General features: G+C 47.2%; 10 protein-coding genes across 10 annotated transcripts; 6 read left to right on the top strand and 4 right to left on the bottom strand.

The window, feature by feature from the left end:
• Positions 1–1,145: 1,145 nt before the first annotated feature.
• On the top strand, positions 1,146–1,745 carry H257_00589 (hypothetical protein; the record flags this gene model as incomplete). The annotated part of the gene is made up of 3 exons (XM_009823331.1): positions 1,146–1,330; positions 1,391–1,616; positions 1,683–1,745. The coding sequence occupies 3 exons, from the start codon at positions 1,146–1,148 to the stop codon at positions 1,743–1,745; spliced, it is 474 nt and encodes a 157-aa protein (XP_009821633.1).
• Positions 1,746–4,224: 2,479 nt separating this feature from the next.
• On the bottom strand, positions 4,225–4,671 carry H257_00588 (hypothetical protein; the record flags this gene model as incomplete). The annotated part of the gene is made up of 1 exon (XM_009823330.1): positions 4,225–4,671. The coding sequence occupies one exon, from the start codon at positions 4,669–4,671 to the stop codon at positions 4,225–4,227; it is 447 nt and encodes a 148-aa protein (XP_009821632.1).
• A 4,848-nt stretch (positions 4,672–9,519) lies between these two features.
• Positions 9,520–10,283, top strand: H257_00587 (hypothetical protein; the record flags this gene model as incomplete). The annotated part of the gene is made up of 3 exons (XM_009823329.1): positions 9,520–9,542; positions 10,022–10,064; positions 10,107–10,283. The coding sequence occupies 3 exons, from the start codon at positions 9,520–9,522 to the stop codon at positions 10,281–10,283; spliced, it is 243 nt and encodes an 80-aa protein (XP_009821631.1).
• Positions 10,284–11,687: 1,404 nt separating this feature from the next.
• Positions 11,688–12,838, top strand: H257_00586 (hypothetical protein; the record flags this gene model as incomplete). The annotated part of the gene is made up of 2 exons (XM_009823328.1): positions 11,688–12,430; positions 12,796–12,838. The coding sequence occupies 2 exons, from the start codon at positions 11,688–11,690 to the stop codon at positions 12,836–12,838; spliced, it is 786 nt and encodes a 261-aa protein (XP_009821630.1).
• Positions 12,839–12,999: 161 nt separating this feature from the next.
• Positions 13,000–13,848, bottom strand: H257_00585 (hypothetical protein; the record flags this gene model as incomplete). Its single annotated transcript, XM_009823327.1, has 1 exon — positions 13,000–13,848. One exon carries the CDS (start codon positions 13,846–13,848, stop codon positions 13,000–13,002), a length of 849 nt encoding a protein of 282 aa, XP_009821629.1.
• A 996-nt stretch (positions 13,849–14,844) lies between these two features.
• Positions 14,845–15,219, bottom strand: H257_00584 (hypothetical protein; the record flags this gene model as incomplete). Its single annotated transcript, XM_009823326.1, has 1 exon — positions 14,845–15,219. The coding sequence occupies one exon, from the start codon at positions 15,217–15,219 to the stop codon at positions 14,845–14,847; it is 375 nt and encodes a 124-aa protein (XP_009821628.1).
• Positions 15,220–17,672: 2,453 nt separating this feature from the next.
• On the top strand, positions 17,673–18,993 carry H257_00583 (hypothetical protein; the record flags this gene model as incomplete). The annotated part of the gene is made up of 4 exons (XM_009823325.1): positions 17,673–17,954; positions 18,132–18,222; positions 18,478–18,938; positions 18,988–18,993. 4 exons carry the CDS (start codon positions 17,673–17,675, stop codon positions 18,991–18,993), a joined length of 840 nt encoding a protein of 279 aa, XP_009821627.1.
• Positions 18,994–19,345: 352 nt separating this feature from the next.
• On the top strand, positions 19,346–20,344 carry H257_00582 (hypothetical protein; the record flags this gene model as incomplete). The annotated part of the gene is made up of 4 exons (XM_009823324.1): positions 19,346–19,522; positions 19,579–19,759; positions 19,808–20,208; positions 20,315–20,344. The coding sequence occupies 4 exons, from the start codon at positions 19,346–19,348 to the stop codon at positions 20,342–20,344; spliced, it is 789 nt and encodes a 262-aa protein (XP_009821626.1).
• A 1,853-nt stretch (positions 20,345–22,197) lies between these two features.
• H257_00581 (hypothetical protein) lies at positions 22,198–23,174 on the top strand (the record flags this gene model as incomplete). Its single annotated transcript, XM_009823323.1, has 3 exons — positions 22,198–22,260; positions 22,311–22,326; positions 22,711–23,174. 3 exons carry the CDS (start codon positions 22,198–22,200, stop codon positions 23,172–23,174), a joined length of 543 nt encoding a protein of 180 aa, XP_009821625.1.
• Positions 23,175–23,760: 586 nt separating this feature from the next.
• H257_00580 (hypothetical protein) lies at positions 23,761–24,142 on the bottom strand (the record flags this gene model as incomplete). Its single annotated transcript, XM_009823322.1, has 2 exons — positions 23,761–23,867; positions 23,917–24,142. The coding sequence occupies 2 exons, from the start codon at positions 24,140–24,142 to the stop codon at positions 23,761–23,763; spliced, it is 333 nt and encodes a 110-aa protein (XP_009821624.1).
• Between the last annotated feature and the right edge of the window lie 135 nt (positions 24,143–24,277).

The following is a 24,277-nucleotide window of genomic DNA, read 5'->3' as shown; positions in this document are numbered from 1 at the left end:
CGCTAAGTTAGAGTGAGCCCATGAGTCCTATCTTGTGTAACTCATCGACGCGACTGCATGTGACGTTTGTATGGTGAAGGATGACTGTCAGCATTGGCCATGGCGGCAGTCGTCCTTCGGCATGTGCCAACCTCGCCGACCGACGATGTTAACCTTATTGCGATTCTTGTAGGAAGCACACTGAAAGTTGGCGCCTGAACAGATGCAAGGACGACCAGGTCGCATGGAACCAGCGCCTGCATGCGTTGCCCCAGCACTGCACCCGCTCGCTCGTGTACGGTGCCCACATCGCAGGCACTGGGATGTGGGCACTGCAACGAGCGGGTGCAGTCTCAAACAACGGAGCATGCTCCCTCCCCCTCTATTGCGACTTTTGGATTTCTGTTAACGCATGCGTAGACTATCTATCAAATATTGTGTATCTGTTCGTTTTCAAGCGCATGTAAGCGTAGACGCGATTATAGGTCGCAACCGCACTAGTACCGGCAACGGAGTGCTACTACTGATGCGGCTTTCTAAGCGATATTCCCTGCTAGTAGTTCATTCACTGACTTGTTGGCATGCTTTGCCCTAACCTACTTTTATCCAGGCGATTCTGCGGCTTGGTGTCGTGCATCCATGCGAATAGAGTTCAATCGCTGTTTGGCAACCGGTGTGAAATAGATGAAAAATTCTAAATTATTTTGCGTGATCCCACTTTAGATCTGGTTTTAGAGTTTTGGGTTTAGCGTCAGGGGTGGGGATGCTCTAACAGTAAAAAGGCATCAAATAAGTCAAATTTGCCTTCACGGTCCAACCCGCAGCTCGAGATGTTGAGCAAATGTCCGAAGGACACGAACCGCTGGGCACATTTCCAGGCCCAACTGCAGTATCGGATGACGCACCGGGCCCATCCAATGCGATGTATTGAAAAGAAACAACCCACCTTGTCACACTAAGTCGCTTACTGCATCATTGTCGCCGCCATCAACCCAATGGCCAAGTCGTGCTGCATAACGCTCGTGCGCACGCTCTTGTCCTGTCGCAGCAGACATCCGAGATCGAGCACTGGTCCAAAGGCTGATCATGATGGCCAGTACCAAACACAAGGACGTGCAGCAGATCCCCGATCAGCTATAAGCAGACGACTTGATCGAGGACGGCCCATGGTGGATCACGGTCGAGACGTCCTCGTGCACGTCAAGGATCAAGGGACCTGGGTAAAGGAACTCTACCTGTCGCTCGACGAGGACGAGCAGAAGGATGTGCTGCTCGAAATCGGCCGCTTGTCCAGGGTGAGCGCGACTACCGCAACAAAGCAGCCGCAGAGCTCACGCCGCCCGTTCTGCCGGTGCAGTTCGTCAAGACGCAGATGAGCAAGTTCATTGAAGGATGTCCTGGATCCGCGCAGCAACATGATCGCCGCGGCATGGGGCGAGGAGCGCGTTGGAATGATCGAGGAGGAGCACCGCGCCCTGTTCGAAGTAATACGAAATTCGGCTCCCATCAAGAACATTTTCGACGATAACATCTACAAGACCATGTTCAACAATGCTTGGGACAACCTGCCCACCCAGCCCACCCTGGACCATCTGCGCGCATTTTGCGGCGGCCTTCGCCAACACCACGTCCATAGAGTACGATTTCTCTATACTCAAGTGCGTGAAGGACGCCTACCGCGTCAGCCTTATTGCGCTGTCCAGACCAAGCAGCTTGCCACGATCAGCGAGATGCTCGGCCTGATCGCACAGCGGGATGCCGACTAACACACGACCTTCCACGAGCCATCACTCCTCAAAAGCAGTTAATTAGAGCAATATAAGTCTGTGTTTAGGAAACACGCCTATTCTATCTGGAAAATAGGCGTATACCTATTCTTATTAGGCCTGTCTTAAGGGGATAATTAGGTCTCGAGTTTACAGTTAGCCTTACCAACGATGAAGTTGTACGAATGTTTCAAACCTTGTTCAATCATCGTATCATCATCAAGAAGGATACGAAGTACACATATCAATTCCAGTCGAAGTCTAAAACGCCCCAGATTGGTATCTATGTACATAGGGTACACAACTTACGCCTCGAAAGGTTGTCGTCCGGTTCGAAATACCACGTGAGAGTTCACGAGCCTTTGTTGATGGCTCGAGTGAACAAGGTTGATTCGATCCAGTAGCGTTTGAGTCTTGCAGGGTGGGTTGTCGCCATCCTCGGTTCTGTAAGATTGCGCGCGAACAATTTGGTACAGTATTCGAAAACATTCGGATAATGCTAGTTGTACTATCGTACTTTCTGGAACTCCATGAGATTCAGGTAATCCAGTTTTTCCGTGAACCATAATCCAGAAAATGACATGAAATATTGGCGAAAATAACGGCATCGTAATGAACCATGCATTACATTTTCGATTTGTTCAAAACAAATTGGCCAGGTTTATACTATTAATAGTATAAACCACTACGTTACATTGGGCCAATCACATCGCTAGAAAATAGGTATTTTCATGCATCGCGTTTGAGCTTCAGCTTCCAAGACGGTATTGTACTTGTTGGCTGACGTACTACTACTATAGTACGACATCGTGCTAAGCTTACCTGGCGCTCGCGCTTCGGCTCTCCGTGATACCAAGCTACCACTACGTTGGAGCCTGCGCACTCGATTCGTACGCTTAGGAGGACGTACAGCAAGGCCCTTCAAAAATAATCTAAAAAGAAGTACTATTCAATAAGTTAAATAAATTAAATTATTCTTTGTAATTCAGTCCTTGAGTAAATAATCTACAATTGTTCCGTATATAAATAAATTGTTCATGTTTTTGAAGCCGTAAAATAAATGATTCATTTCGACCAAATTATTCGTAGGCATTTTCAACGATCTTATTGGACCAATTGCTAGGATGACAAGCTTCCGATTGGCCCCAAGTATTGAACGGCAAAAGTTAACTACATGTATTGTGGATTCGGTACAGATTTCTAGACCCCATCGAATCACGAAACGACGCTTTTAGCTAATTTTGCTCTTTCACAAAGGACAATTATATTCAACCAATCAGAACTCCAGCATGATTCAATATTGATTCGTCGCTCACTGTAGACAAACCGCGAATTTTGGAATTTTATAGCGAATTCACAATACTACGAAAAGAGGCTCTAACTATGGCGCATTATTACATAGTACAGTGAAGGACGGATTTTAAGCCACACTCTCGCTCGAAGTTGAGTAGGTTTCTCAAGATATAATTGGCTGGTAAACTTCGAAATACGATGAATATTCTGACCAATAGCTTTTCCATGGGGCAAGAATTGTCAAATTAAATTAAATATCAAAAGTGGGGGCTCTGTGTGAAGCATACAACAACACAATAGTATTTCCCCCATAACTTCGTTTTTATTCGTTTTGCATGAACCCACCGCCAAAATGACCGCCTTGATCAGGGCTATCGATTGCAACTAATCACGAAAATACTGTTTGTAGGTGCTTGTGGCGGCGAATGCCGTCCCAAGCACTTCTACTGCGGATTTGGAATCGCTTTGAGAAAACTGCCACGAATCTGCTCTGGTGTGATCGTCTCCCACGCATCGATCGCCCTCTTGATCATCGTTGTCCGCTTCACATGCGTCGCAGGTGACATCCAGTTCTCGTCGTCGTCGTCGTCACCGTGGCTCACCATGTCTTCTGTTATCCACAGGTCACGTATATGGCGCTTGAATGGAGCCATGATCGAGACATCGAGCGGTTGGCAGTGGGAAGTCGCGTTTGGCGGAAGCGGGCACACATCGAAACCGATTTCGGCGCCGGTGTCGACCCCTTCCTTGCTGCGTGGGAGTCGAAGTTGTCGAGAACCAGGAGCGACTGTCCGACGATCCGTTCAGCCAACACGATCCACAGGTACTGTCTCCATACCTCGCCGTCCATCCATGCATTCGCCTGCATGACGCAGAAGTGTTCCTGATGGATAGGTTGGTACCTAATGCGTGTCTTGATGCGGCGGCCAGGCTGGCCCTTGATGACGAACAGGATTGGCAGTTTGGCTCCATCGCGACATATGGTCAACACGGCGGCTATGCGGTGCGAGCGTTATTCGCCCTTGGACAGCTTGGGTGTGCCCCCTTTCTTGAACCAGATGTACCTTGGTGGCATGTCATACTGAATTCCTGTCTTATAGACACAGTCGTCGGCCATGGTGGCATGCTTGGCATGGAAACTGGCAGCGAACTCGGCGCGAGTGCTCTCAAGAACGGTGGTCGTTCTCTAGGTGGCACATGCTTGTTGATGCGTGTATCCATGTCGACCGCAGAAGCGTTGGAGAATCTTCAAGAGGATGTCGTATCCGCTACCCTCCTTTTGACGCCGAATGCAGTCTTGAAGCCAGGTGTTCTGGTGCTGCTTGAGGAAATTGACCATGTGCGTACATGTTAGGGCGCGTTCTTGGTGACGACGGGCATCCATGAACTGCAGAAGGGCTTCGGGCTCGGGTCGTACTGGCGGGCGGCCTGCTCCGCGCAAGTTGCCCTTAAATTTATCGATCTTGTGTGAAATGCGTTTCCAGTTGCGCACGACGCTGTACGAGACCGAGATGTCGCCTGCCACCTTGTGGATGGACTTGTGCTGTAACAGCGCGATACCTCGTTTCTTCAACGACATTGGATACACATGTCGGCGACCTCCTCGGGACGTGTTGGGGGTGTCGAGCTCCATGGTGCTCAAAATTTGGAATGATTTGGCCTCTCTGAATCGAAAATCCGTCCTTCACTGTATGCCTTTGATGTCGGCAGCTTTGAACACCCTCCCTGGTAAGGCTTTTGCCGAGCTTATTCCTTCATTGCCGCTTTATTGTCCCAACGTCAAGAATGTATGCGCGATTCTTCTCTCTACGAAGGGGGCGATTGGCGACCACCGTTGTGACTTAACAACTAGTAGTTGTTGGTCTCAAATGTGAACTACTAGTATGCCGAAAATTGGTGCAAAGTACTTTGAAGTACTACGTAGTCAGTACTGTGTACTACGTAGTATATAGTAACGAGTTATAGCAAGTTCATTTCATTCCGATAACAGCATACAGTACCCATTCAATATGTTGTTTTGAATTATTCAAATCATTCATTCGCTCCGGACGCAGGGGGTAATACATAATTTAACAGGGGAGGCACAAATAAATAACTCAGTCCATAAGTCCTTGTGAAATGAATGATCTTGTTTTCTCTTGAGCACAAATAAGTAAAAAAGTAGTATTTTCAATGGCCTTGACGTACAGCACTGTACATCATCACGACTAGCCATGTCACATCGAACCTGTGTTTCCTCTAAATCGACCACCAACGGCCACCAATTTTTCACACTACTTTGTTCACTGAAATGGTACTTGATGGCATGGTGATGACATGCGCAGCGCCTGTGACCACCAGCACTGCGCATGCCACAACCACACCATCAAATACACTTCTAAGTTGTGTGAAAACGGATTACGAAGTGTGGCAGTGATTGTACCATTTGACGCTGGGGTCCCATCGGCGTGCAAGGAAGCGTTGGAGGATGGCTGATGCTAAGAGGAACAACCAATTCACTCATTCCCCCATGTGGCAATCTTCCGAATGGGTCATTTTGCCTTGCGAAAGGCAAAGATCGTCCCACGCTCGTGCAGGGTTAAAGGCTCGCCTTGTGCCATGTCTAATGCATGCATGCATGAGTGTTATTGTCTATGCATGTTTCGAGCTATCATACCCGTCTATCGCAGGTAGCTGGACGATCGATGAGAGCTTGCAACCGCGAAAATGGACTGTGTAACGTTACCTATGCTTTTTGTCCAGTCCAAAAACCAATCGTTCGAACTATTTTTAACATTACTCAGCACGTCTACAACGTGCCTGTAATATAAACATACCAACGTATTCATCTCATTCATTGGATGAAGCTGATCCTTAACGCGTGTTGATTGGACAAATATTGAAAAAGTTGCAAGTAAAAAGTTGCAAGTAAAAATCAAGTGTACTAACCCTATATGTAGTCGTTACGTACAGAAGTGATGTAAGGTAAATGATCGAATTCTCGGACACGATTTGCTAACAACTTGTTTTTCGACTTTGATTGGACGTAAGTCAGTAACTAAACATCATCTCAAAAATCTGAAAGTACCACTCGAAAATACAATTCCTGGAGTTTTTTTTACTGCCTCATAGATACTCAATCAATGATAATTGCGATTTGTACTAAAATAAATACATGGAGTAAAATTAGTAATGACAATTTCGATGCACCTTAATTCTCGGACATAGAATTACCTTACATTTTGTATTGAAGTAAAATAATTTACAAAATATACGCCCCAAATACAATGCACGTATTATAATACCGATGGTGGACAAAAGTCATTATATTACCCAAAATTATATTAATTGCATAAAAAAATTACTTCTTCTGCTTGACTGGATGGACTGCAGATGCATGAAGTTCTTCCCGAGTGTACCATTCCAGGTTAGTGGACACACGCTTCCGCTCTTTAATTCCCTTCTTCTGCGGGGGTAAGGTCAATACTTCCTCTCTCACGTGCTCCTTCGTCTTCAACCATGCTGCAGAGGCACTTCCCATGTATTTTTATTGTTTGTGGCAATACTATTGGAGTTAAAAGTGGTGAAGTCAAGAAGTGGTGAATATTATCATATCCAATAGAATTGGTTCCCACTAAAATTGAGCCTACTGATTGGTCAAAACTCCAATGTCCGAGAATTCGATCATGTCCGAGAATTCGATCATTTACCTTAAAGTGGGTTTTTCAACCAAGTTCATACAGATCCTGTAAACCACCACCAAATCGTCCAAAGCATAACGATACCCATGGAATCATGTGTGTCTTGTGGGCATTGTGTCGACTACTGCACCACTCCAAGGTTACAGACGACGAGGGATTTTAAGGGACACCGAAGTTTGGAAACACATGATTCTTTACAACCAATCAAATAACTTTATGATAATACTAGTCCATGATTGGCTACAAGATTGGTTCGCGGGAAAATATTTTAAATTCGCGCGTTGATGGCTTTCAAAACATGCACGCGTGTCATTCCACGATGGCACCAGTTCGTCGCAACAAGATCAGACCTCAGAAGAAGCCAAGACGGCGCTACACGGATGCGATGAAGCGCCAAATGGTTCCAAAGATGCTCGAAGCCAGCACTCGCGGCCTAGAAGCAGAGACAGGCATCCCGAAGAGCAACTTATCGCGTTGGATGCAGCAGAAGGATAAGCTATTGAGTTTCGACGGCAATATGAAGCGCTTCAACCTTGATTGGTGCTGGCCGGCCCGAAGAAATCCCGGACACCACGGCGCTGACTGCGTTCATGCTCAAGCTGCGCGAGGCTGAGTGAGCAGTGACATGCACACACCTCGTCAACTATCTGAAGCGCCTTCACCGACAATGGCTCGACACATACCTCGGAGAAAAGCACAGCGGCTACCAGACGCTTTTACGGTTGCTACAGACGTTCTGTGGACGGCACGGCTTCACGCGTCAAAGACCCACTAAAGCGAAACGACTGCAAGGCGACCTGGACGAGCTTCACAAGGCATTCGTGCTTGACTTCCATACAGCCTTTGACGCTGACACCATTTTTAACGTAGATGAGACAGGCATGTCGTACGACATGCCACCGAAGGCCATCTGGGCAGTACGGGGAGGAAGCTCAAAGATCTCCAGCGGCGAAAAGCATGCGTACCGTATGACAGCTGTGCTCTCTGTGCGCGCCGATGGTGAGAAGTTGCCGATATTGTTTATCATGCGTGGCATGCCGGGCTGATCGAGAAGAACGAGTTCGATGACTTTCCGATCGGTCATCACTATGTTGTCCAGGAGTGTGCATGGATGGACGCGCGTGTTTGGACTACTACCTACGACCTCTTTTGAAGCTACAAGTCCACGCGCCGTCCGTCTTGTTGCTTGACAGCTTTGATCTCATGTTAGCGATCTGGTGTTCGTATCGCGACAGAAGAAGTCGGTTGTCTTGTCGCGCCAATCCCACCGAATGCGACCAGTGCCGTACAGCCACTCGACGTCGCCATCATGGCACCATTCAAGAGGCATTTACGCGACCTTTGGCTCGAAGAGGAATTGATTAAGGCGACGAGGAGGAAGATGTCGACATGATGACTGTGACCGCCCACCGGAAGCGTTTGGCCATAGTTCATCGTGGTATCAAAGCATGGGCTCACATTACACCCCAAGAAATCCGTCGAAGTTTTGCGAAGGCCATTCCTCAATAATTATGAGGGACATTAAAATGTGTGCATCATTGGATCAAATTGACATGTTAACTGTAAATACTGTCTTGAACAATTATGCTAGTACTTCGAAGTAATTAGGACTGAATCTAAATGTACTATTAACATAATTGACCATTGTATGAGGTAGAAAAAATATTGACACACCCGGGACTTGAAGAAATCCGGCACACTAACCACTGCGCCACCGCGTCAAACCCTTATCTCTTGTCTTGAATCATCAAACCAATCAATATAAAATATGCGCGTGTTCAAAATTAGCAAAATTGAAGCTTCTGCTGTGTGATTGGCTACAATGACTTTCGTAGTTCGTAAGCCAATCATAATCCGATTTTTTGCCAAACTCGAAGTACCAAGTGTCCCTAAGTCGTCTGTAGTGATACGAGGCACAAGTATGTCAGCCTCACTGTATTTATGTCCAATCAAAACCATTACGTTCATTGATTGGATAAAATAATGAAGGTAGTGGAACCTGATATCCAAAACTGAGATTCAGGTCAAAATTCAATGAATTTGCACTTTTCAGCTCGTTGGAACTCACTCTGCTGATCTCACCGTCAAACATTATTCCTGGATCTCAAATCTATGCACTACGAAGAATGCAATAGTGCAAGGTCGTCGTCCAGTCGGCTTTATAGTTCCAAAATGATACAGGAGATGCTCGGTCAGGCAAGATCCAGAATTTGATTTTAGATCTTGGTGCATTTATTAGTACATACAGTACTAGTGGTTGATATAATATTGACTTTTGTATTGAAAAATAGGAGAATCTAAAAAACTACTTAGGGCCGGTTCGGACCGACTTTTGCAACATCGGTGTTTAGAATTCTAGCCAATCATATCCGTTTCCATCGACTTCAACAAAAGTCGCTCCAAATCACCTCCAAGAGGTCATTTACAGCGACTTTGGCGATATAACCTCTGGATTGGCTAAAATTCAAAGCGAGAATTGACATGGACGTCGTTCCCTTGGTTTGCGCGGTCGTAGCTATCGCTGCGACACTCACGTTGCTTGACGGTCGAACCTTTCCGCGAGAGCCCGAGAATGACAAAGTCACAGATGGATTGTCTTTTGTTTTGGCCAGCTGTCAAGGCAAGTGGTGGTCAAAATGGCTGGTTTGTTCGCTACCTCAGGTGTTCACGCGACGCCTTCTTTGTTATTGCCGGACGTCTACAAGTATCCTGGACATCATGTCATCCCCCATTGCACCGATCATGCCACTTTGACGTGGTTGACAGAACGGCGTTGGAATTGTACTACCTGACCCACAGCGATGGACTGGATTGCGCTGCCCTGGTGTTTGGCATTGGAAAGACAAAGGCCTACGACCACGTGAACGAAATCATTGTGCTTTTGCAACGTGTGCACCTGGGGTCAACTGTTGTGCTGCCGTCATCCATTGTTGCGTGGCGGGCAATTGCTGCATTTTAATAAATATATATATATATATAATTTAAAAACAAATTACGGCTTATATAATAAAAATAAATAAATTATTTTTTATGGATATTTTTTGATAACATCTGCATCTGAATTTCAGTACATAATTTTTTTATTCAATTAATTTTTCAGTTAGAAAAATAAATATATTTAATGAAAACAAATTATTCTACTTAAAATAAATCCTTATTTATAAGATTATATTTATCAGAAAACATTTTGTTTTTGATTAGATATAAGAAAAATGTTTTAAATTGTTTAAAATTATTATTAAAAAATAACTCTTAAAATACAAATTATATCAATAATATACCAGGATTTGAAGCGGTGGCTAGGTTTCCAATTGTGTACGGAGCCGTCGACGGGTGCCTTGTTATGGTAAAACGATTCAGACATCACGAGGGCTTGTATTGTCTAAAGGGAATCCCGGCGTTCAACTTGACGGCGTTGGTGGATGATCAAAAGCGGTTCATGGCCTACTCGCTGCGACCGGGGTCCCAGAACGACCGTATGTTGTTTCGCAACTCCATCTTTGGGTCGGCAAGGTGCATTCCCTCTGGTGGCTTTATTTTAGCTGATGCCGGCTACACGTTCTAGTCCCACATGTACTGACCCCGTACCCAATTGTTCCCAATTTGGACAAAGCCGAGGCACACTACAAGCTTCTGCACTCTCGTACTCGAATTGTTGTGGAGCAGTGTTTTGGACTTTGGAAAAACAAATTCCGTTTGCTCAAGAAGCCTCTTGAACTCCAATCAGCAGAATAATGGCTCAAACAATTGAGGCAACTTTAGTGTTGCAAAATTGGATTATTGACCTGGAGCCTTCTTCATCTCAACCTGCTTCACGTGATTGGATGCATCTTGGTGGTGATATTGTTCATTACAGCGAAGAATATTCCATTGACAACGATATTGCAAAGCCACACGAGACAGTGTAAAACGATACCTTAATGAATTCGTTTGAATCAACAATATATTTGAACTTTAATTGTTGCGGCGCAGAAAACTAAATAGTTCGCTTTGATTTGAAGTACTTTGCTCAACAGCTACCTTCAATTTATCGATTGCTACCAGGAGTTTACTAGTCTCACGCTCAGGTGCATCGTCACGTGGCTGATGCATGCCTTTCATGCCTTGCGCTAAGCTCTCACCTAAGGTGACAAGGCTTTGCGCAATGTCCATACGCTTTGGACGTTTTCCTCTTTGCCGCGACAGCTCCACGTCGATCACAGCCTGCCGCTTGAACTCCTTGATTGACGTAGTTGCGTCGTCACAGCATTCATTTCCACCGCCGTCCGCTTCGTCGCCTTGACCAGAGGCACCGAATGCATAGTCAATGTGACTAATGCCGTCTTTGCTACCAAGAGCTGAGACAAGCTCGTCCCAATACTGCGGATACACCAACCGCGTTTCCTGTGGCTCCCTCTGCCAGGCGAATCGTCGAAAACTCACGCTTGAGACTCGTGTACTTGTTCTTGACTGCCACGGCCGGAACGCTTGTCCTGAGTAATCCATTGATGGCGAGTGCAATCTTTCCCCACAGGATTGACAGCTAGGCCGAGCTCCGATGCAGCTCGAAGCTTGCTGTGTACAGAGAAAGAGGGAATGGTACGCCTAACATGGCCTGATATGAAACGTGGTTGCTTATTGGTTAGCGGCTTGCGAAGTTCGATTGTTTTTATAGCCAATCAGGGCAGTTTTTGTTGGAGGTTATTAAAATTTGCAATTGGACTGGGAAATGGCATTGCTTGTGCTAGCGCTGTATCGGATTTGACGATGAACTAACTACAAGATTAGCAAATTGATTACTCACTTAACAGTGGTCGACAGCTGTGAGGGGGCCTTTGGGAATAATTATTAGTGGGTGTCAGAGTTGCCACAAGTTCGTGGCGACAAGTTACGAGCTAGTTCTAATAATAGCCAATAGCAGACCTCTGAATGTATACTGTATGTACTGTGAAACCCCTGGCAACAAGTTCAAGCGACAAATTGCAGCATCATGGTGAAGATCAGTGACCGACAACTCACTTTGCGACATACACGCTCTCAGGTGGAACGTCGCCGGATCATGCGACTTTGCCGCGACCTGTTTGATGAGAGTGACAGTGACGAAGATGACCTGGACCACGAGCTCCTGCACATACTTCGCACAATTGAGCACCAGTGTTATTCTGTCGTGCGGTCTTGCGACCCATTCACGCGTACACGGTTCCACCATTTCTTGTACGAAATCAAGGAGTCTCGTTTCCGCAAGCTGTTTCGGATGGAGCGTCGCTCATTTAACAGCATCGTCGCTCTTATTGATCAACAGTCAGTGTTTGCGGTCGTGCGTGGCAAAGTCGCCAAAAGCCCAGTGTCCCACCACTTGCTCGTGTTCTTGTACTACATGGGAGCGAATGGAAATGCCGTTTCGAACGAGCACATGGCGTCGTTCTTTGACATTGGTGCCGGCACAGTCAGTCTGTTCATTGGACGTACCACCGATGCCATTGTTTTGCTGCGTGGTCAATTCATATACTGGCCGAATCACGCCGAAACCCTTTCAATTGCTGCCGAAGTTAAAAGTATGTGTGGCTTTTCGAACTGCGTTGGCTTCATCGATGGTACCCTTTTTCCGTTTGAGTTCAAGCCCACGTTGCATGGTGAGGACTACTACTCTCGCAAGGGGTGCTACGCTGTAGCGGCTCAAATTGTTTGTGACCACCGGGCTATCATTCGCGACATTTACACTGGGTGGCCTGGGTCAACTCACGACAACCGAATTTGGCGCAACAGCAAGTTGTTCAACCTGTCCAGGCAATACTTTGATCGGAGTCAATATTTGTTGGGTGATTCTGCGTACCAAATATCTACTTGCCTGGTACCTGCATTCAAAACCCAAACTCACCAAGCCATGGAACATCACAAATCGTGGTTTAATTCGCATCTTGCAAAAGGCCGTATCAAAGCTGAGCACTCCATTGGAATGTTGAAGGGCCGATTCCAACATTTAAAACGAATTCGCAAAATCATGGATGGAAAAGCTGCCATGACGTCCATCATCAAAACAATCATTGCGGCATCAATCCTGCACAACGTTTTGGTCACCGAGAACGACATTGTCCCAGCATCGTGGATCGAGCTACAAGTCAACTGCAATTGCAATGCTGATTTGCGTGGGTGTCGAGTATGTTTTCCCATCAATACAGTGGAACATGGCGACGCAATCGAGAGCGCTGACAAACGCAGTAGTATAGTCGAAGAAGTTCTTGTTGACACAGGCTACCCTTTTTAACTAATTACGTTTCCAATTTTCCAATTCACAGAGTTTATTACATTGGACATGCTAAATTGATGTCCACATCACTCCACCCCCGTTCTTTTAGATCCTTTCTTGTTTGGATCTTTCTAATGCGTGCATCAACTTCTGCAGTTTCACGCTCAAGCTCGAACTTCCAATGCGCTTCCTCGGCTTGGATCGTCAAAAGCCGAACATTGAGTTTGGTTTCCTCGGTCAATCTGGCCTCGCGTTGCTTGTCCACTTCTAGCTTCTGCTTCTCCACATCACGGGTAAACTCCAGCTGTTCCTTCTTCAGCGCATACGCACGCGCACTGATCTCGCTCCAGTCATCCATCTTCGCCGCTGCCGCCGTTCTCTTCTTGGCTGAATTGGGCGCATTGACTGGAGTCGGAGGAACGTCTTCATCGCTCGAATTACCGTCTTGCAGGTTGTCACTTGTTACGAGTGGTGCCGTCGATGCACGATCCCGCATCACTTCGTCCAGCACATAGTAGTATGGACAAAGCCGTTGTACCTCCTTTGGGATGCTGTCCTCGTCGACGATGCCCTGCCCAGTGTTGGCGAGCCAATCGCAGGCAGAACGATACGATCGCTCGATATCGCCAATCTTCTGGACGACGTCCTTGGTTGTACGATGGTGGATTCCGTTGGTCTTGAGCCGTTCCACAACCTCGGAGGCCAGAGAGGCCTTGGTCGAACCGCTGTGCTTGTCGCCGCCTTTCCAGCGCACGCAGTTTGTCTCCACAGACATCCACGCAATCACAGCATCCATGCTGGATTTTCCGTCGCCCACCGCATCTTTGGTCCATAGAACTCTCTTGGATATAGTTCGCTCGGTCGAGGCATCAGCTCTTGAGGAAGCTGCCTTGCGTGGTGGCATATCGAGGTGTCTGGTCGCTGCAGGTGTGGAGGTTGGATTGTCGAATCGCTATCTAGATCCTCTCAAATGCTATCCATCGAAATCGAACATTTTCCCTGCCAGACTCGTTACTTGTCGACTTGTCAAGAATTTCTGACAAGTGGTGGCAGCTCCGACAAGTTGCAAGGTTTCTATTTCAACCAATCAAAACAAATCATGTTACTTGTTGCCACGAACTTGTGGCAACTCTGACACCCACTATTGTTGTATAAATGCTAGCGATAAACAGATAATATGAACATTGTAGCTCACAGGCCAAGCTACAAAGTGAGCATTTAAACACATCTTCAATGTTGATATTCTCGCTAAAGCGATGTTGCAAAGTTTCAACATGAGTCATTTTTAACTGTATTACATAATAAAGTTCCATATCGAATAAACGCGTTTTTCATTCTATGCATAAGAATAGGTGAAAATCTGAGAAAAATCCTTTCATAATCGATACATATTATCAGAAGCCCCCTCACAGCTGTCGACTACTGTAAACTACGAACGCGAAACGAAGATAGCGTTTGTGGCGCAACGGTTAGCGCGACGGCATCCATGATGATAGAAATCATCATGGATGCCGTCGGGTCCTTTCTACGTCGGGTCCTTTCTATCCATGATGATAGAAAGGACCCGGGTTCGAGCCCGGGCAGTGTGAAGCTTTTTTCAAAATTAATATAATTTGCATACAACAACACAATTAGACATAGGCAACATATTTAATTTTACCATATTTATATCCACAACAAATCATTGGCTGAAAAGTGCCTTTGGCATGCAGGACCATCAATGCGATGCATGAACACACCATTTACTCAAGTGTTAGTAGGGACTGGGAGAGCTTTCTCAAAGCTCCTGCGAATATCTACTGGTGACACGCGATCCCATGCCACGATGGCTCGTTTCACCATTGCTAATCTCTTTTGACCAGCCGTCGATCATCTCTTCGGTCAGCCAAGCATCACGCAATTAACGCTTGAATGGCGCCATCACCCCAAAAACCGTCACCAAGTGGCTGACAAAATGACGTGGCTTTGGGGGGAATGGGACAAAGCAGGCTACCCAACTCCTCGTGAACAATACGGTAGGAGTCATCGTTGACATGAGACGCGAAGTTGTCGAGTAGGACAACGGAGTGGTCGGACAGGTTGTTTGCAAGCAGCGTCCGCAGGTAATGTTCCACACGGTGTTGTCCATCCACCCCTTCTGCTGCACAGCGTAGACATGGCCACGTGGAAACAGCGGCAGTTCAGACGTTTCGATGCGGCCACCTGGAGCTCCACGGATGACAAAGAGGATTGGCAGCTTGTCGCCGTTAGCACGCACGGTGAGAACAGCAGTCATTCGAAGAGAATGCTTCTCACCAGTCGATATCTTGGCATCACGCCCTCAAGCAGACAAATTGTACTTGGGCGGCATGTCACAGTGAAACCCAGTCTCATCCACATCGTAGATGGTCTCAGGACCAAACCCTCGGTACTCGCGGTGGAACTCCACTGCGAACTTGTCGCGCACCTCAACCAAGGCAGCTTGGCTTTGCTTGTTCTTCCCAGGCCGTTGACGTGAGAAGCCGTGTCGATGGCAGAACCGTTGAAGAAGCCTCAGCAGACTTTGGTATCCGGCGCCAGGCTTCTTCCGCGCAACGTAGGAGCGCAGCCAGTCCGCTTGATGCTGCTTAATCCAGTTGACGATATGCGTTGTCGTCATGGCTCTTTCTTGTTCACGCATTTCGTTCATTAAAAGAACGAGTCCGTCTGGGCCAGGGAAGGTTTCGGGACGGCCACCAGGGACGATCTTCTTGGGCTTTTCGTTACCGTCATAGGCCAGGATGTCCCATTTCTGGTCAATCCATGTTCGGATTGTTCGACGTGGAATACCCAGTAGCTCAGACACCTTGTAGTCGACGAGGCCAGCTTCCACTAGTCCAAGTACTTCCTGCTTTGTTGCGACAGTGTAACTGCGCTTTGGTGTGCGCTGGGCTTCCTGCATTGCGAAATCAAAGCTGACACTTGTGAGGGCAAGGTTGCAAGTCAATTCGAAAAATTCGCGCCGGCGGGATAATATTATTATTGTTCAATTATCTGCTCGAATTCGAGGACTCTGTCTCTATTGGCTAAAAGGGGGACAGCTGTTCTCAAAACTTCGTTAGGCGTACCATTCCCTCTTTCTTTGTAGTCGTCGCAGCGCTTGTCGAGGAGCGTTGTCACCATTTCAGTCGTCCACACGGTCTTGGGGGCTTTCAGCACTCCGGCGACTGGCTTGACATTGGGACGACGCTTGGGGGTGGGATTGGGAGGAGCTGCTGGTGGTGGCGCTGAGTCGACGACAAGAACCAGTTCCTCCATCAGTTTCTACTGTCGATGAATGGTCGAAGTGTGGTGCTGAAATCGAAAGTTGTTATTGGTGGGAATTTATCCAATTAGATCACAGAAATTTGCAGCTGAAAGTCGTTGAGTTTTCAGCGTTGTTCGGGAAAAGTCGGTCCGAACAGGCCCTAGAGCATCTCCACCGTACACGGAATATGACCCTGAAACTGAATATTACTCAGTGTCGATGATATTTTGACCCTGAATTTACCCCCACCCCAACACTGAATTCGACACTGAAACTGAGTTTCAGAACCCCGGGCCCTGAGTCTTGACCATTCCACACGTAGTTTTAACAAAAAATGCCGAATCGAGGTTTTGCGCCGAATTCATCTAATAACAAGACATTTGTACGGTATACAAACTACTCTACACGAAATACTTTTCAATTGCTGGAGACGATGGCGTTATCGATGAACGACATGGAGAACGAGTTACTCTCCAAGACATGGGTACAGTAGCAGCGTCTGAGGATCGAATCAAGGGTAGTAACTCTGAGGCGACACCCCTTGCAAAGCGCTTCATGGGTTCGATGGCTGTCGATTCACCAAGGCGACGATGGTGAATCGAGTAAGCGCAGACGCCATAGGCCAGCATACGCATCGACGCAGAGCACTTCTGTAATTGCGACAGACCTATATTATCTTTTAAGCTGGGTGGCTTCCCGTTCTCTCCAAAGTAATTGTCAACAATCTGCTGATGCTCATCAGCCCGGTTTCGATCCAAGTTTGGCTGGCGACCGCGACGAGACCCGCTCCATGATCGTGAGAGCATAGCTGCGGCTTGGCGGACTGCTTCTTGGGCTGCCGTAGTTATGATGACGTCGATTTCCTCGTCGGACGAATCCATCGGTTGATTCCGCTACTACATGAGTCGGCCATTCCATGGCATTGGGTGGACTTCAAAATGACCATGCATATCTTATCTACTTATACTGTATTAATTTTCGCAGAATTGCGGCTAAAAAGTCAGTGTCACCATGCGAACGAATATCCTTCACACTCAAATTTATTGAATTCAGTGCAGAATATGGCACTGAAAAGGACTCAGATCCAAGGTCAAAATCCCAAGCATACTATAAAATATCCGGATAATAGTTGGCGCGGACTTGTACTGTACGTACATACATCTTGTCGGATAAAATTAGTTATCCGGAATAATGGAATACTGGTGATGTGCCATCATGAGAATTGACCAATTAACGTGTGGTGTAGAGCATGTGATACGCACGTGTGTTGTATGTTTTAGCCAATCAGATTGTGGCAACAGTCTAGTGGCTATCTGAGTGCCTTGGCTGTGATGTGAAGAGGATTGTAATGAATGGTACACAACTCAATTTACCACCTCCGAACTGAGCCACTCTGCTTGTGTGTGTGTCGATTGATTTTTTAGCATGATACGTATTGCTTGGATTTATCTGATATTTCAAGTATGGTGATCTCGTCTGCTTCATCAAAGTCTACCTCGGACTTGGGTCTTCTGGTGTTCGACGGAAAGAAGTCCTCGTTTCGTGTGTGGTCCCAAAGCTTTGTTAGCTACCTGGAGGGAATGACCCTTGAGATGGTTGGTAACTACTTAAAGGAACCAAAATCATTGCCCGAGCCTCAAATCAAATATGAGGACTGGTTGCATTGCGAGCCGCCGATTATCTCGACTGGCAATGAAGCGCATGACCGGTGGCACTTGTACAATCGGAAGAGAACAGAGCAAAAGGTTCGCTTCTACCTGTATAGTCTTCTACCTAAGTCGTTTGTCCAGCAGCTACGTGACACGACTGATGGAAAAACTCCTGTGCATGAGGTGTGGTCTGAAGTCGAAAGTCGCTGCGGGGCTTCGAATGTTTCATTTGTGACTGGTTATATGGGTCAATTAATTAAAACGGCTCAAAAGCCTTTTGACAACATCCAGTCATGGTTTGGCGAGATGAAGTCCCTCAAGAACCTGATCAATGCCCAATCTCGTCAACACCTTGGTCGCGACAGTGTGACTGATGACTTGATCATTTACATGGCATTGAATGAACTACCCTCTCAGTTTTATGGTGCACAAATCAAGTACGATGGGTCTTTTAACCTAGCTGAGGTAGAGGCTAAACTTGTTGGAGTTTTTGGTCAAAAGAAGAAACATGCAATTTTGACCATGGGAGGTCAAACTCCATGATTGGTTATTCCGGTTAGCTACGCTAACTTTCCCTCCAATCTGAACCATGGGAAACGAAAATCATCCGGAAATCTAGCCAATCAAGGCAAGCGTCATGACACCGGAAAGGCGTTTTCCAAGGCAACTTCAAAGAGCCGCAAGTGCTTCTACTGTGAAGGCAAATACAACGTCAACGGCGTGGACCACATGAAGTGGGATTGCCCTAAGCGCCAGGATGACTTTCGGCGAGGCTGGGCGCGAAGTTCGATTTTCGAAGACCCGCGGCGAATCGAAGATGCGGTGCCCAAGGGTCGTGATGTTCGCACCGAAGTGGCCTGCGGCGCCGTCGTGAGGCGTGAAGAAGTGGCGTTGTCTACATCGCCTCCAAGCCGTCAAGAATTTGACCTGCCGGGCATGTCTATGGACGACATGTTTTCGTGTCCTGATGATAGCAATTTGCTGTCCTACTCGCCCGCGTTGGCTGTGGACACGACGTCCACTCCTCGTGTCGAGACGATGGCGGCATCCATGCCTGACCTATCCGTAAAGAAGGACCAGGTTTTAAATTACAGTGTCCGAATTTACTAACTCGTCGTGAAATGAGTAGTCGTGAATGGACACTCGATGGTGGTTGCGGTCATCACATGACCGGTGACGCTAGTTTTCTAACCAACTTAACAATGCATTCTGGATTCACATTTGCATTTGCTGGTGGTCATAAACTCGTTAATACACACATGGGAGTTGCGAAGTGTGGCTTGAGTCTCCAAATGGTGTAGTCCAGTACATATTTCAAAGTGTTGCCTACGTGCTAGGTGCAACGGCAAATATCCTGAGTGAAAATGCTCTGAAGAGGTACCCAAAGCAAGCGACAGTATTGTCCGAATGGACGTCAAACCGAACTTGTAGCGTGACCTGGGGACATCGTACCCGCGCATTCCCAACTACTTTACCGCGCTGACGTGATGGCGTTGCGCATGTTTGTGCTTGAGCAAGTGGACGTTGCCATCTTAGAAGTCGGATTGGGCGGGCGCTTGGACGCCACGAACGTGATTGAAAAGCCCGTCGTGTGCGGCATCGCGGCGCTGGACTACGACCACACTCGCATCCTCGGGGGTACATTGACCAAGATCGCCCGCGAGGTATTTCTTTACCGAGTGCACGAGATGAAAGTGCTTTTGCTCACGTATGTTCGTAGAAAGCTGGTATCATCAAGGCCGGCGTGCCAGTGTTTACAATCACACAGGCGTCAGAGGCTGCAGAAGTACTCGTAGCTTGTGCAGCAACGGAGCAAAGCCCTTTGACAGTCGTGCCTTCGTTGGACACATGTTACTACGACCTCATTCCTGACGTCTTGGCCATGGCCCTGAGTATGCATGGTACATTCCGCAGACAGTTTGTTCACCTTCTTCACCGCCCCTCCATAGGCCAGTACCAGCAGGTCAACGCAGGCTTGGCTGTGGCGCTGGCTTCCACGTGGCTGGCTGCTAAAGCAGACACACCGATGCCTCCACTGCCCGACGCCATCACGCCGACCGTGCTAAAGGGGCTCCAAGGTACAACGTGGATAGGTCGAGCTCAGCGCGTGGTGGACCCGCAATCTGGCGCGATTTTCCACCTCGACGGCGTGCACACGCCGTTGAGCGTTGCGTGTTGTGTGACTTGGTTTAAAAGCAGCGTCGCAGACGACCTTTCGCCTCCGACCACGCTCTTCTTCAATTGCCACCACGAGCGAGACATTGTGGTGCTGTTCCAGCCCTTGGTAGGCACTCGCTTCGATCGCGTTGTGTTTTGTGCCACGGGAACTGGCCGCGCCAGCATATGCTGGGTACGCACATATCTTCTTGACATGTCCAACGGATGATGACTTTGAGGTATGGTAAAACCCCACGGTAGAAGAAGTGTTCAAGAACACGTCCATTGTCCTGCCACAGGACGTTCCTCTGCAGGTGGCAGCAGCATAGGCACTGCCAATGCACATGGATATGAAGTGGCAGCAAGTTTGCGCGACGGTTTGGATGCGTTTGAAGGCATCGCAAGGACAGCCCTCCTCCTCCCCCGTGGTTTGCCGTCCATGAAGCACGCACTGGAGTGGGTACGCAAAAGGACAAAGGCGGACGAACGAGTACTCGCTCTACACTGTCGGAGATGCCTTGCAAGCTCCTGGATGGCAAGAGCAAATTTCACCTTCGACCTGGGCTCTTTCTACTGCAAGTCATGTCCATGTGAAGTGGGAAGCGTTGCACAATGTAGACAGTGGACACCGGCGTAATATGATCAAAATGCAATGAAGATTTTAGACTGGCCATCATGTGGATGGAACAACGACGTAGAGTTCCAGAGTCGAAGAGTGAGAAAAAGTCGATTCGAAATTACGAGCAATCGGTAGACAATCAATCGACCAATCAAAACAAAGAACACGAATCAAGTAACCAATCACATCCACTCTTAGCCTGCACGATTTTTCATACAAAAGTCAGTACAAAGAATGGATCGATAGATTGGTGAATCAGCACAAAAGTCCAAATTTCGGGTAAAAGGACAATACTACTACAGTACGTAATTATTAGTATTAATAGTAGTACTAACTAGTGGTTCACGATGCCGACTGGTCGATGTGTCCAAATCCGGCATTGGGAAACTGTACGAATGGACTTCCATACAAATTATACTTCGAAGTATATTTTTCTATTTTTGGGACAATTAGTTTGGACAAACTGGCCCAAATTTACATTGGAAGATTTTGTCCCATCTGATGTCCCAATATCGAGTTGGGACATACGTACAGTACTACAGTAGGATGCCGTGGAGATACACATTTATTACTTTAAAGTATTCTCTATCAATAACGTTTAAATCGAGTTGGGACATGCCGGATTTGTGGGGATACAGTAACGTTATTATTCTCAGTACGTAATTATTACTCCCTCTGTCCCACAATTGTGGAGCGAATCAGTTTTTTGGCTTGTGCCTCCTTGAATAAAATTACGAGTCGCTGCAAAACATAATCTTGTCAAAGATAAAGTTGTAGAGTTTGTAACGATACAAAACTGTCTCACGCAACCCGAAAACGGAATTCACGATTTCTGACGACGCCAATGGATTCAGGAGGGGGGTTTACCCCGAGAACCCTCCCACCGACCACACCAAGCCGACTACCTATGGCCGTAACTTCCACTTGATTATACAATATGTACATCTATCTATCTATCTACTCATCTATACTAATTGGTTCAATGCCATTGTCATTCAGCACACTCATGACATCGTCGGAGGACTCGCTGTTCAACGCGATGCATTCCAGCTCAAAGGACAGTTCGTATGGTTTGTTGTAAGTTCAATGTCAATATGCAGCGGAGTATCGCTTCGCGCTAGTCGTTGGTCAAGTCCTGCCTTCCAGGTGCCATTTTGAGTGATAGACTTTCGGCCTGGAGTTGAAAATGTTACGTTAAGAAGTTTCAAGCGCTGCGTACATCATGTTAAAGCGCTTGGCGCGCTTGTCATTCTTGTCCAATCAGCGCTGTAGAACTCGAAGCGAGGCGCAATACGTTGGATTTTGAATTACACTCTCAATTATAATGACGAGACATGTCCCCCCTCCCCAAACTCGCTCCACAATTTTGGGACGGAGGGAGTAGTATTAATAGTAGTATTGTGCTTTGCATGAAGATTGCCCGTTCTTTTAGCTCATAATACAAGGGGGTGATAGGAATAAAACCACGGGGCCAAGAACGTTTTTCAACGCAAACCATGAATCTGGCACCTGTGCTAAACTTGTAATGACGTTAAATTCGACAATCACCATCCGTAAAACAACATGCAAGGCGAGCGGTTGAACGTCGAGTTCCCGGACTCCTCTCGATGTCAAGTGGCAACCAAGGTTGGCGTCCATTGGGCAAGAGCAGAACTATTGTCGGAAAGCCAACTGAGTTGACCATCTCGACTGGTACGTCGTTTGGGGTTTGGGGTTTGGGGTACTTCATGCGTCTGTGATGGATGCCGTCACGACCGCTGTCGCCGAACACCATGCTGTCCCAACGAACGTTAAGCTCTCTTGGGACCCTGCTACCCAAACTACCCCCAGCGACATCTTCGTAAAGGTGGCCGCAAACACAACGCAGGATAAATACGTCCAACTGACGCTGCAAAACTACTCGGATGTGCTCCAACAACTATGGGACAATGCCAGCAAGATTCGAAATGCATAAGCATCATTCAACTTTTTGCTGTTTGTCTACATCGGTAACACAACATTAACGTCCTATAAATCAAAACAAATATTGTTGAATTTGAAGGATGCAATTAACCAAAATATTTTTGTGGCATTTAGAAAAAGCGGGAAGCACCGCAATAAGACGCGCAACCTCAAGCAACATTGCAACGTCAGCGCTCAGAGTTGCGGATTATATTCGCGACCAAAACATCGTGCTTGGACCGCTCCAAACGGATTATACGGGGGTCGTTGCTGCCCGTTTGCCCGTGACTGCCCCCGTCGAAATCCCGTCGAATGCAACAATGGACCAGCTTGGCCACATTGACAGCATGCTCGCCCAGCACGCTGCCGCCCGTCACCGCGAAAGTTTCTCCCAGTCAACCGACACGTACCGCAGGGTGCGTATGCACCTTAGCACGATGGCCAGCTCCCCTGTAGACATTTTCCTCGCGGTAGAAGACCTGCGTGGCATTCTGGGAATTCCCCCGTTCGACTTGACACCAATATTTAGGGCGCCAGTAGTGGGAGATAATCCGGTGGCCAGCGTCAATGTTGAGGCCAGTGATCACATTAATGAATAATTTCAGATCATTCCATTAATAATGTATCTTTGTCTAAATCTGTGGAATTGTAGCCGCAGTGACGGTACAAATTGAGTCCATCTGCTCATCTTTTTTGTGCATTCCACAAATGCTACTTCTAATACTGACCGAATGTTGAAGCGGAATGCCATGGGATATTTTCCGATCCAGCGCTTCAGAAGGCTAAAACCAACTTCAATGGGATTCAACTTCTGGGAATATGGCGGCAAAAAAAACAATAATGCGCCTCGGGCATGGACTGCGTCTTGCAGTTCTTTGTAATGTGAATTTTCGCATTGTCCACGATAAATATCGAGCGCGGCAATAGCCAAGGGTTCAAATACGGCAAAACTTTCCGGGCCATGGCGTCGTGAAAATTCACACGGTCAAAAGTCCCTACATTAATTAATTATTAATGTGAATCCCAAACAAAAAACTCAAAAATAAATATGAATCATACCATCGACATATTCCCAAGACAAAAACCCTGCAGTCGTAAATGCAGCCAGAGCGGAAACTCGTCCACAATCGCCTTTTGATTCCGCTTTGACCAAGCGTACTTGCGGATTGTGCTCCGGCCGTTTTTTTATGTCTCATCGACAAAGACCCGTTGATCAGGGTACGAGTAGTACGGGCTTAAGCGCCGATTGTAGTCCCGAAGTTCAAACTCAGAAGCCTCGCGGGCTCGTTTCTCTAGGATTATTTACTTGAGAATTAATGCAAGAAATATGCTCAATTATACCTTTTCGCGTTAATCCTAGATCATGCATGAGCGCTCTGCATATCGTAGACGCTGAGATGTTGTTGAGCGACGGGAACTGTAGTCGCAGCGCCTCTGCGACCTCCTCTATGTAGAAGCAGGGATGCGCGATGGCGTGCTCGCTGACCCATGAGTTCACTTCCGGCGGCCATCTCTTCTCCCGGACCCGCCTCTTGGTGTTGCAGACATGGCCAGTTGTCGAAAACATCTTGTTGAACCTTGTTACACTACGCCCGGAGATGCCAAGGAGGAGGCACACACATTCGGTTTCGATTCCGTAGACTTGAACGAGGACAACGCATGTCCAGCGCATGTGAATGCTGATCATGGTAAAATAAGGTGA

Source organism: Aphanomyces astaci (assembly GCF_000520075.1).
Source record: "Aphanomyces astaci strain APO3 unplaced genomic scaffold supercont1.1, whole genome shotgun sequence".
Taxonomy (NCBI): Eukaryota; Oomycota; class Saprolegniomycetes; order Saprolegniales; family Verrucalvaceae; genus Aphanomyces; species Aphanomyces astaci.
This window is presented reverse-complemented; position numbering and strand designations above follow the sequence as displayed.